Below are 12,897 nucleotides of genomic sequence, written 5' to 3' on the forward strand. Positions count from 1 at the left end.
ATTTATTCTTGTTCATGAAAAAATTTGCTTTAAAATATGAGTTATATAGCTTATACTTACAAATAAATGGTGTCTCGCAGTTTGAAATAGAAGGAATAAGACTATATTTGTCAAATTACGATTACAAGCCGTAAAAAAACATATTTATGTGATCAAAAATTTTATTCATTTAAGCGCTTTTATTATAAAAATATCTTTTTTACGGCTTGTAATCGTAATTTGACGATTATAATCTTATTCCTCAATCTATTTCGAACCCGGGAACACCATTCATTTGTACGTATAAGCTACATAACTTGTTTTTTGAAGCAAATATTTTTATGAGCAAATAAACTTTAAAAAATTTTTTGCATTTTTGGTCTTTATCTAATCGTCCCTGGGTTCATTTGTGTACGTACTTTAAAAGTGTAAAAATCAATTCTGTAAATTCAATTTGAAATTAAATGATTAAACAGAATGTCGATAAAACACGGTTTTAGCATCCTCTTAAGATGCCTTGTATGCGAAAAGCATGAAAAATCGTATCGTGTGCCGAAAGCTTTAGATCTTACATGGACAGTTTCTTACATACATTAGTAACAAAAAACATTGACGCAATATTAAGAAGTAATGTAAAGACAGTATTTCCAATATTGTAAAATAGACGTTTTTTATTTAACCAATTTATCTAAGCAGCAATGTTGGTTCAATATTGGTTCAACATTGGACCAATGTTGAACCCATCAATATTTAGCCAATATTAATCAAAATACTCCCAATGTATTTTGCTACTAGGGTAGTTGTTTTAATAATTTACAAAATTAACGGTAAATTATTATTAGATTTTTTGGAATATGAAATAATGTATTAATAAAAAGAAAAAATAATTAGAAAACATACATGTACTTCATAAATATTTAATATGCAAAGTATCTTTTAATATTGATGTAAATTTTATGAAATTATGAAATTTCATATTAGAAAAATCTGAACGCAATTTATTGTTTATCTGTTTACAGTAACTGCAGACAAATTTGAGGAAGTAAAAAGCCGTGAAGGCACAGCGACACCTCCTGTAGGATTTATTCGAAAAACCGATAATACTGTAAATATATTATATATATATTTATTTTTATTGTATTTTATTGAACATAATTCTTGCCTTTCGGCTTAGGATGGCTAAAAAAGATTATTAAATCTTTGCATGTATCGTTGTATCTTGATTCTGCTATTTTCTTCCTTCTCTTTTCTTTTTCTTTGTTCTCGATTTTCTCTTGTATTATTTTTGCTAGTTCTTCGTTTCCTGTCTCTCTCATTCTCCTTAAATTCTTTTTTTCCATTCCGACTTCTCTGAATAATCTGCTTCTTGCTGCCTCCCATTTGCTTTCTTCTTTCTCTGCTCTTTCCCTGTCCAAGTCCTTCAGGGGTGCGTTCGGGTGCGGTCGAATCGATCTTTTTTTACCAAAATGATATCAATTCGATTTGATGTCTTTTCAGTCATCATTTCTCACTGTGTTGTATGTTCATAAATATTGAAAATAAGAAGTAGCATATATTTATATTTGAATTTGAAGAAAAAATATTTAGGATAAAACATACTGTTCATACTTTGTTATTAGTAATGTTTTTTATGATATTTTAGATACACTTGGGCAGGAACGTATGGCTGTCCAAATTAACATACGATGCTGCATTTTTCAATGCAAGGACAAATCAAATGATAGTAAAAAATCTGGCGGTTGCAGTCTTCGGGTTGAAAGTTCTACAAGAGTCTAGTGTGACTGGAATGAAATGCAATAAATACAAAGATCGAAAGCCAAAGCCAAAATTAAATGAAACAAAGATTCTCGCTATTCAAGGTATGAATTAAAAAACATTAAACTTTTCTAAATTTTTAATTTTATGTTTAAAATTGTGTAAGATAAAAAGGGGCAGACACGGTATAATCCCACACAGCACAGGATATCGCAATATCCATCAGATATCCGAGAGATATCGCAATAACCGTAGGACATCCATGGGATTGCAATATGTCCAATTGGATATCTCGATAACCTGGGGATATCCTCAGGATAAAGTGTGCTGTGTGGGATGCAAAACTGGTAGGCGTTATGAGAGAATGTGACAAAATATATATATGGAGTAAAAGTACAAGAGAGAGTTTGACGATGTGTCTCGTATTCGAGTCGGGCGGGAACTGCTTCTCTACTCATAGTTTTTCGTGTTTATCCCCGTCGCTCTGCATTCTTGAGCATTTGCTTTTCGGTTGTCGATTAGCCCGGATCTACAATAGTGTAGTAAGCCGTATGCCATAAGGAATTAATCAATTATATGCGATTATTCTTCTCATATTCTATTATAATTGGTCAATTTCTTATGGCATAAGACTTACTACACCTATTGTAAATCCGGCCTGAGTCTTACAATTTCGTCAAGGTTTAAATACATAAATAAGGTGCTTTCCCTTAGCTTAGCCGTTTTGAAAGTCGACAAACATTGAAAGTCGACTTTCGATGTGGTACATTTCTGTTATATTGTTGGCTCGAATAGATATAACAGGTGTGACAAAGTATTTCTCCGAGAGGAATGCCGCTTGCACCTTAATATATATATGTTAAAAAAATCTCGATCCTACAATTGTTTATATTTTTAAAATATCAACTAGAACACTACATTGCGCGCGCTTTGCGCGCGATAATTATATTATGTTTAATATTACTCTCACACACTTTACCTTCTTTAATCCCCTTCTTCATCTCTTCTCTCTCCCTCCCTCTTCTCTATCACTAAACACATTATTATTTATATTATATTTTCATATTGTTAAATAATACTCTCACACACTTTACTTTCTTATTTAATCCCCTTCTCTATCTCTTGCGCTCTCTCATTCTCTCTCTCTCTCTCTCTCTCTCTCTCTCTCTCTCTCTCTACACTTTCCTTTCCTTCTCTCTTTTAAATAAAAATCATCCTCTATAAAAAATGTAAAATACGTGATCTTTTAAAAGTTTAAAAGATATATTAAAAAGAAATATATATTTATTTAAAAACTACCTGTTATTTTTCTTTATTTCTTCTCTAAAACTTTCTTTCTCACTCGCTGTATCTCCTTCTAATTACTTGCCAAACGTAATTTCTCGCTTTCTCTTTTTCCAACTCTTTATTTAATTATTTCTTTTCGGTTAAACTTCTTTCTTTCTGAAAGATATATTTTTTAAAATAAAAATTTAAATTTAATTATAAATTATAATACATTTTCAAGTTGTTTCTAATTTTAAACTTTCTCTATTATCAGTCAATGTACGCTTATAAACTCTATCTCTTCCCTATCCTACTAAGGAAACAATACAGAAAGATTATTACGCGAAATGTCAAATTTTTAGATATTTTATTGTTATAGCACTTTCTACCTTTTACACTTAACTCTCACACTAATCTTTTTCTTTCTCTATAAAATTTCTTTCGTTTCTCAAAAACTGGCTCTCTTTCTCTTTCTCAATCAAATTGAGATTTTCAAATACTGGGAACTGTTAAAAGTTTTTGTCCAATGCGATGAATTGTCAAAAGTTAGACAGCAGCAGACGACAGTGTGAAGCAAGTCACATAGTACAAACTTGACCAACAACCAATCAGCATCGCGGAAAAGCGGTGACAAAATAAATAATGCCTTTTTTTTAAGTGAATTTCTAGATAAAAGTTGAAAATATACATATAGTTACTTAAGAATTATGGGAAAACTATTTATATGTATATTATGAAAAATCTATAGATATAAATTAGCTGTTATTTATGTATCTTATTGAAAAACAGCCATAATATTTAGATTAAATATTGAGGAAATTGGAATAAAGTAAAGACAGAAAAAAAAATCACTTTGTTTGGTGCTCCTTGCATTCATTCTCTCTTCCGCATATATAATATATAAGTGTTTCTTTTTCTACTTTTATCATACTTCCACTCTTTAAATGAAGACAAACGCTCAATGTATAAATATATTATGTCTATAACAGAATCCATATTAAACTTTATATTTGATCGATTTTTTCAGATATTTTTCAATATTGGCTAAGTAAAATTAAAAAATGTTCTGAAGTTGAAGTCCAAGTAGAATGCAGCAAAGTACCTTTATATATTGCACGTAAAATAAGCGATTTGAACAGACCAGCAAAAAGTAGTAAAATAGAAGGTACTTTTGCTCATATAATAAGATTTTTTAAATTATAAATATATAACCACATTTTACTTTCTTTTTAAATCCTTAGACTAAACATTTGATTGATTTTAAAATTCTGAAATATTTTTTAATTGTAATTCAATGAATTAATTAAAAAAAGTTTTTTCTATTTACATTACATCTATGTAATAAATAATTATCTTTTTAGAGATAATCGACATTGAATTGAAGTCATCCAATAATATAAAAGATGTTAGCAAGAAAAGAAAGTTTGAACAACTTGATGGTAAAATCATATTATATATATGTGTTATATTTTAAATATTTAAGTAGAATATTATAACATTTTAAATATAATGATATATAAGTAAGTGAGTAAATTAAAAAAAAGGCTTTTCTTTTTTAAACTTACAATTATATCTATGTATTAAGTAATTATTTTTATTTTAAAGACACTCGACACCCAAGAAAATTATAATATTTTTAATATTACGATATAATTATTAAAATTATTTATACAATATTAAGAGTTAGAATTGAATTCAATAATACTTATTGTACATAAGTATAATATTATACTTCTTTATATATATGCTTCACATTTGAAGTACATATAAATTAATATATGTATAATACTGCGGAATAAGTAATTATTAATCTTTTCAGAAACGACTGATAATGAATCAGTATCTGATTCATCTGACTCCCAGAAAGATTATAATCAAGACTGCAATCAGAGTAACATAGCAAGTGACAAAAAAGGTAAATTTCTAACTAAATAATAAATAGTTACACACGCGCGCGCACGTATGTATAAATATATGTACAAATGTACGTAGGTATGTAGTATTATACATACATATCTACATATATACAAGTCAGCAAAAAGCAATAACATAAAAGGTATTTTTTCTAAATAAGTACAAGATTTTTAAAAATTATAAATTTATAAATATATAACATTTTACTTCTTTTTAAAATTCCTAGACGTTTGATGTTTTTTTTAATTCTGAAATATTTGTATAACTGTAATTCAGTATATTAATGAGAAATATCAATTTTTTCTACTTACAATTATGTTTATGTAATAATTAAGTAATTATTATTGTATTTCTCTTTTAGAGGTAATTGACATTTAAATAAATTATAAGATTTTAAATGCAACTATATAATTATTAAGATTATATATATATATATATATATATATATACAATATTAAAAATTACATTTAAATTTAATAATATTTATTTTTATTATACATATATAAATATAATGTTATACTTATGTATATGTGCGCTTTCAATTTGGAGTACATATGAAATAGTACATATGAATTGATATAAAGAGCGAAATAAATACTAATTCTTTACAGAGACAACCGATAATGTATTATCAGTATCTGACTCACAAAAAGATTGGGACGATGAAGGAAAAACGACAAGTGATAAAGAAGGTAACTAAATATTAAAATATGTACGTGCGTGCGTGCGTGCGTGTGTGTGTGTGTGTGTGTGTGTGTGTGTGTGTGTGTGTGTGTGTGTGTGTGTGTGTGTGTGTGTGTGTAGATCTGTATTGCTTATTAAAAATATATTTTTAATAAGAGAGAATTATAACATTTTTTAAATTCTATTATAGCTCAGTATTCATAGTCGGGCTTTTTTAAGTACTGTCTTAAGATGCCATACTCACAGAAAAGATTTCTGGGCCTAATGCCATTACTCTTTGTTCTATCATAAAATAAGATCGATATAGCGCCAATCATATTCATTATCAAAAAAGGAATATTTCATTTTTAAATGGAAAGTTCTTAAATCTAGAATAAAATAACTTGATGTTACCTTATTAATTTTCTTAGAATGATTTAGTAAATTTGTGACAATCTTGTGATATTCTAGATTTAAGAATAGACCGATCTGAAGATAAAAATTTCTGATTTAATCTTAATCTTGTTTTATTTTCACACTATATGAGGTTATAATAAGATGAAATGTGTCAAGAATATTTTTGTCTTGGTATCAGAAATCCTTTCTGAGAGGGCATCAACCAATTACAGAGCCGTATTAGCATGCTAAGACATTGCTTGAAACGATCTTGAAATAAGATTTGACTATGAGTACTAGCCCTAATGATGTAATTATATTAATTTTTACATTTAGTTCTTATATGACATTATATTTGTGTTTTACGTTTGTTACAAATAACTAAATGATTAATTAATTGTGTTTTTAGACATTCCCAACAACAAAAACTTTTCTGACGATATGAAGGATTCGATTCTTTGGAGAGGAAGTAAATTTTTTTATGACAACAATAGATACATGTTTTTTATAATTATTTATTACATTAATACCCTTAAGTTTTTATAAAATATTAATAAAAAGTTTAAAAACAGATAAAGGAATAATTTAGAAATTATGATATATTATCACGTTGTAGATCCTTGAAATTCCAAAAATTAGTAAGGTATATTTTTGCAGTAAGAAAGGAATAATATACATACGTACGCGTTTAGCAAAAAATAGTATTAAAAATTACAGATTGCAAAGGATCTATATATGCAAAAACGGAAAGAATTAAGGTATATAATCGATTTTTAACAAAGTGATCTGAATGTATGTATGTAGACGTATAACGATACGTTTTTTTAGTTAAACTAATTTAGAGTTTATTTTTCTCCTTCTAGTACGAAGGAAAAAAGATAAACTAGTGCAATCAATTAAAAAATCTTTTTTTGTTCTATCTCCGCACGTACACGTTTTTGTATTCGTTCACTTTACAGCATTTATAACTGGATGTTTTGAATTTTTGTATAGTGCATACAGAAACGGATAGTTACATCACCGTATAGAATTCCGTTGGATACTGTTCGCGCCTCGGCGACGAGTTCGCTAGTGCCCCTGAGATGGTAAGCAGAGAGAACGTTCGTAGAACAGGTGTTAAATAAGAAAACGCACTGCAATTACGTGTCACATGGACTCATCATGATGTCCGAGTCGTACGTCAAAAACAGATAGTTACATCAGCGCACAGATTCGGATAGTTCCGTTACAGATCAGTTAGATGCAGTTAGCTTTCTATCCGTTTTTGCGTATATAATCCCATACAATCTGCAACATTTTTCATCCGTTTCTATCTGTAAATACAGAAAAAAACCGCATAAAAAACAGTCAAAAAGCTATATCAGCGCACAGATTCGGATAGTTCCGTTACAGATCAGTTAGATGCAGTTAGCTTTCTATCCGTTTTTGCGTATATAATCCCATACAATCTGCAACATTTTTCATCCGTTTCTATCTGTAAATACAGAAAAAACCGCATAAAAAACAGTCAGAAACGGATAGCTATATCAGCGCACAGATTCGGATAGTTCCGTTACAGATCAGTTAGATGCAGTTAGCTTTCTATCCGTTTTTGCGTATATAATCCCATACAATCTGCAACATTTTTCATCCGTTTCTATCTGTAAATACAGAAAAAAACCGCATAAAAAACAGTCAGAAACGGATAGCTATATCAGCGCACAGATTCGGATAGTTCCGTTACAGATCAGTTAGATGCAGTTAGCTTTCTATCCGTTTTTGCGTATATAATCCCATACAATCTGCAACATTTTTCATCCGTTTCTATCTGTAAATACAGAAAAAACCGCATAAAAAACAGTCAGAAACGGATAGCTATATCAGCGCACAGATTCGGATAGTTCCGTTACAGATCAGTTAGATGCAGTTAGCTTTCTATCCATTTTTGCGTATATAATCCCATACAATCTGCAACATTTTTTATCCGTTTCTATCTGTAAATGCAGGGAAAGAAACGCATAGTAAAACAGTTACAAACGGATAGGATACATTTTTTATCCGTTTCTAATGGAATTTTTACCAGGGCTCTAATCTATCAGAATAATGCTAAGCATTAAATTATCCCCAGCTATGTCATTATTATATAGTGAATCAGCAGAAAGTCCAATCCTGCTATATTGAAATGAATAATTAGATAGTTTTGTTTATGAAGGTTTAAATCATTTTTTTTTCCAATAAAAGTGAATAATATACAAAAAATGTGTTACATTAATTGAAAGTGATTCGGAATGATCCTTATTTTTTTGGACAAAAAATGTAAATATGTCAATATCAAATACTGTACATCATTCAATAATAATATTCTAAGATTAATACAATTTAAGATTAATTCAATCTAAGATTAATACAATTTAAAGAAAATTCATATTAATTCATCTAACTTTGAGTACAATTTCTGTAATAATAATAATAATGAGCTTAAAAATAATTATTTATATTTATATTTACATATCAAGTTAGATGATAAATAATTTAATTATTTTATTTTTTACATAAAATAATTTAGATTAGATTACATAAAATAATTTAAATAATTACGAAACAACAAATGTGTATTTTTTCTGTGTTATTACTCGCCATAAGACTTTATATAATCAATTTCTGTTGTAATTTCGCTGATATCAATATGACCTTTTTATTTTCCATAAGACAAATATTTTCAAAATTTGCTAATTGAACAGAATTAATTAATGTGCGAGTGAAGAAATTTGCGCGCGACACATTCAAAATACCATTGACATAGATAACGAAACTTTGCATCTGAAAAATACTTCGGAAAGAAACAAAATATAAACATCTTTGTATACCGTTTAAGGTTTGACTGATGATTCGTTGAATAACAAAGCTCAGTAGCTCAGTCAGCGGATGTCGGGCATCGAAATATAAGACAGGAACGATAAACGATTTAAGCAACGAAATTTTTCGAAGAGAAGCGAAAAAATTGATAAGATGTCTCTCAAATTCGATATTTTGTACAGTATGTATATTCTACTTAAATATTATACTTAAAATAGATATTTTAAAAATCCAAACAAAATGTTTTATGTCTTATATACGTAAGATTAAAAATAATTCCACATGTGTACTTGTATACATTTATTCAATTATTAATAATTTTATGAAACGTTGATTCGTAAAAAAGTACCATAAAGTATTCTAATAATTTTTTTTTACTTTACTTGTTTATACAGTCGGCGATGAAATATTTAATAATGTCCGTTATCTGCATGACACTATAGCCAGTATAGAAGGAATTTTGACTTCTTGTAGTCCTGTAAAATATGATGAAAATATGATAAAGGTAATTTTCTCAATGTCTCGCGCGCATGCACGTAATTATACATACAGTTTATTTACATACATGATGTGATTTATATAATTTATGTTACATATAGAAATATTTAATTTGTCTAATTAACGAGGATAAAAGTGATATCATTATCATAACTGGTGATCTTAGTCTTCCCTCGAAAAATAATGCTATACATAAAGTGATTAATCAAATGAATGATAATAATATCTCCGAAGAACTAAAGATAACACTCTCGTTTCTAAAACAGAACTTAAAGATGACAGACTTTATTAGGTAAAATTCTGTTTTCACTTATTTTGCAAAGTATTCGAGATAATTTTTACAGTGTTTGTTTTCAGTCCCACATGTGCAGTACGAAACCAAAAGCTTATTATCAGTATGTGTCCTTATCAAGATTTACAAAAAAGTTTAAAGGACAATGAAGTAACATTGATGCAAATAATTTGGTTGCTGACTGAGGAATATAATAATAAATTAAAAAAATCTTTGAACAACAAGAAAGAAGATATTGATCCTACACATTATTTGTATTCCAATTGTAAAGAAGAGATGTGCGATGACAAAAGTAATGTACGTCCTAATAATGCAACTCATTCACACATTACCTATCCAAGGAAGAAAACAGTAAAATATTTTTCACGCTCGGAGCGATGTAGCAATTAACTTTTCGCAAGACCGTATATATACAAATTTTAATTGACTTTTTTTACAGGATGTAAATGAAACGGAAAAAGAAAAGAAAATGATTGGAGTGCCTAAAGAACTGGACATAATACGTAATATAGTAGAACAAGCATCGTCAGATACAGAAGTCGTGCGTACGAAAGACGCCTATGGCAGGATATTGGCCCAAGTTGTGTATGCAACAGCAGACGTGCCGTCTTTTAGGACTTCGGCCAAACATGGATATGCGATGCTGGCCAGTGATGGGATGGGCATAAGAAAAGTACAGACAGCATCTTCCATGGTAAGAATGATTTCGATCAGACACCAATTAATTAACGAGCAATAATCCACATGATTTTGACAGTGTGGATGGGATTATTAATTTTTCTACATTATACGGAAGAAAATATTGCACAAAGCAAATTATACAAAAAATTATGCTGCAGGAATTAAAATTACCGATTAAATCAGTCGTCAATTAAGTTAGTCGGATTTGGCTAACGTTATCTCAAGTCGCGTATGCTTCATGCAAAATAGCTAGATCTCATAGACAAGATGTTTTTTTTTCAGGCCACTGACAGTAATTCAATCGTACATGGCACGTGCATGTGGGTAAGAAGTGGAGCAGCTATACCTAATGGTAAGAAAGATTTGAACTGTAAATTACATCCATGTCTGTTTATGCCAAAGGAGAGATCAATTACTCTTTTTATGTGCAGGAGCAACGGCAGTTGTAATACCCGAAAATGTAAAAATAACGAAAAAACGAAACGATGATAATGATTATTTCAATATGGCACAAGAAATTGATGTCCTAATTGAGCCACAGGAGGGTGCAAATATTAGGTACGCAAAGATAGTTTAATATCTTTTAATGTGTCTCTCAAAGTACACTTTGTTCTACTATCATAAAACATTTATTTATTTTCGAAGAGATGTTGGCTGTGAGATAAAGAACAAACAGTTAATTTTAAGAGCACACTGTCGTCTTGGACCAGCAGAATTGGGAATTTTGACATTATGTGGGATTAATGAAATTATCGTCTTTAAAGAGTCATCTATAGGTTTATTATCGATTGGAGACGAATTAGAAGAACCTGGAAATGTTTTAACTCCAGGGCGCATCTACGACAGCAACAGGATAACTTTGAGCTCCTTGTTGAGAAAGAACGATTATAATTCCGTGGACTTTGGAATTTCGGTTTATCAGTGAGTGTAATCGAAATTTACTGCGTTTTTTTCCTAGTCACTATTGAAATACTCGATTTGATACAATTTGATATAAGCACAAATAGTTAACATTATTTTTAATTTAACGATTATGTTCTCGCAGGAAAAATGTTATAATCGACAAAATCAGCTACGCTTTAAAAAAAGTAGACGTACTCGTGACGATGGGCCGTGCGAATAATAAAGATATGTTAAAGAATATTTTGATCCAAAACTTTAATGCCACTATACACTTTGGTATATTCTTCCTTCCATATTAATCATCTGCAGTGTAATACGTTACGTGGCACGTCTCCTTATTTTGCTTATTTCAGATTGCGTGGATATGAAACCAGGGAAATCAACAATGTTTGCAACGTGCAAGGTTGATGACGAACAAAAGTATTTCCTGTGCATGTCGGCAAATCCAACAACCGTTCCCATTGTTGCACATATATTTCTTCTGCCGCTTCTGGACGAATTGCGCTTGTACGTCCATAAGAACCCTACCATACTTGCTTGCGTAAGTCTTGTTTTCTTGTGTTCTGTGTATAAAAGGAAAAATGATCATTCATATATTCTGTTATTAACATTATAGGTATATTCGCAGCAGGAGCTGCATGCACGTCACAAATTTTCATGGGCGACCTTATGCTGGACCGAAAAGGATACATTTGCAAAGGTTTTGCGCTTGGAAAACAAACAAAACGTGATGAACTATAAAGACGCTAATGCACTTGTAATGCTGCCAAGACGTACCTTTGAGTATCCAAAATTAGAGCCCGCATACATATTAGCGTTACTTCCTGATTTGAAATAATCTCTGCTAAGAGATTTTTCATTGACCAATATTCGCATACTTTGCAATGTTTTACTCAATTAAACGAGGACGTGTTTATAAAGACCAACATAGATAGATCAATTTAACTCAATTATATAGATCAATTTGACTCAATTATCAAGATAAGAATAATTTTACTGTTGTAACGGGTGAAAATATCAGATATTTTTATCATTCACACTGAAAAAAAATCCTTGAAATGCATTTAGTAATGATGTTAAAATATTTGATTGTTATAAACAAATATCGTAATAATAAAATTATAATATTAAAACGTTTGGTAATAATTATAAACATTTTGTTATAATTATATTATTTTGTTATAATTACCTTGCATTTAATTGAAGTTTAGAGACTGTTTCACTAAAGTTTTGGATAATTTTGATCAAGGGATTATTATAACCAAGTCTTTTTTTTCAGTGTATGAGTGAATCTTATCATTTTATTTTATTAAATGAATATTATCTTACTAGTAATTTTTCTCGTTTAAAATTGTTTTTTAAGTGTAAACATGCCAATACTTTGTATATCATGACATGAATTAATTTTAGTAAATAAAATTTTAGAGAGCATTATATGAACAATTTGGTTATTAAAAGTTTTTTTACAAAATAAATTTGAAAATTAAACATAAAAATAATACTTTTACATCAAATTTTTTAAAAATAAATTTTGGAATTACATTGAATATCTTCAGTTAAATATTTACATTCTATAATAATTTTGAGCACTAGTCTAACACAATTATTACATATGATCAGATTTTAATTTATGAAGGAACTATAATCCCCAAGTGGCATCTTCCTTTGACTTACTTTGTGTATTATATATATATGACATATATTTAGAATTCAAT

The 12,897-nt window shown here is 29.3% G+C and overlaps 2 protein-coding genes and 1 long non-coding RNA gene across 3 annotated transcripts; 2 read left to right on the forward strand and 1 right to left on the reverse strand.

Annotated features, from left to right (window-relative positions):
- Positions 1–970: 970 nt before the first annotated feature.
- On the forward strand, positions 971–7,435 carry LOC118648356 (the record flags this gene model as incomplete). Its single annotated transcript, XM_036294685.1, has 7 exons — positions 971–1,084; positions 1,622–1,838; positions 4,028–4,165; positions 4,362–4,439; positions 4,820–4,915; positions 5,526–5,606; positions 6,383–7,435. Coding segments are annotated over 7 exons (861 nt in total), but the record flags the coding sequence as incomplete, so codon positions are not given.
- Positions 2,742–4,021, reverse strand: LOC118648355. Its single transcript, XR_004965255.1, has 3 exons — positions 3,390–4,021; positions 3,034–3,177; positions 2,742–2,765 (listed from the first exon to the last, which is right to left on the reverse strand). It is a non-coding gene; the product is annotated as an uncharacterized LOC118648355 (long non-coding RNA).
- A 506-nt stretch (positions 7,436–7,941) lies between the features above and the next one.
- On the forward strand, positions 7,942–12,625 carry LOC105838268 (gephyrin). Its single transcript, XM_036294684.1, has 11 exons — positions 7,942–8,989; positions 9,204–9,313; positions 9,408–9,598; positions 9,664–9,895; positions 10,038–10,292; positions 10,562–10,631; positions 10,711–10,837; positions 10,925–11,200; positions 11,325–11,458; positions 11,536–11,723; positions 11,799–12,625. Exons 1-11 carry the CDS (start codon positions 8,962–8,964, stop codon positions 12,018–12,020), a joined length of 1,833 nt encoding a protein of 610 aa, XP_036150577.1. The 5' UTR covers positions 7,942–8,961; the 3' UTR covers positions 12,021–12,625.
- Positions 12,626–12,897: the final 272 nt, after the last annotated feature.

The sequence above is a fragment of the Monomorium pharaonis genome, unplaced genomic scaffold (genome assembly GCF_013373865.1).
Source record: "Monomorium pharaonis isolate MP-MQ-018 unplaced genomic scaffold, ASM1337386v2 scaffold_395, whole genome shotgun sequence".
NCBI classification, from domain to species: Eukaryota; Metazoa; Arthropoda; class Insecta; order Hymenoptera; family Formicidae; genus Monomorium; species Monomorium pharaonis.

Coding starts and splice junctions, on each gene's coding strand:
- LOC105838268 (XM_036294684.1), top strand. CDS start 8,962: ATGTCTCTCAAATTCGATATTTTGTACA. Junction 10,632..10,710: donor TGGAGCAGCTATACCTAATG/GTAAGAAAGATT, acceptor TTTTATGTGCAG/GAGCAACGGCAGTTGTAATA. Junction 11,724..11,798: donor ACCCTACCATACTTGCTTGC/GTAAGTCTTGTT, acceptor TTAACATTATAG/GTATATTCGCAGCAGGAGCT.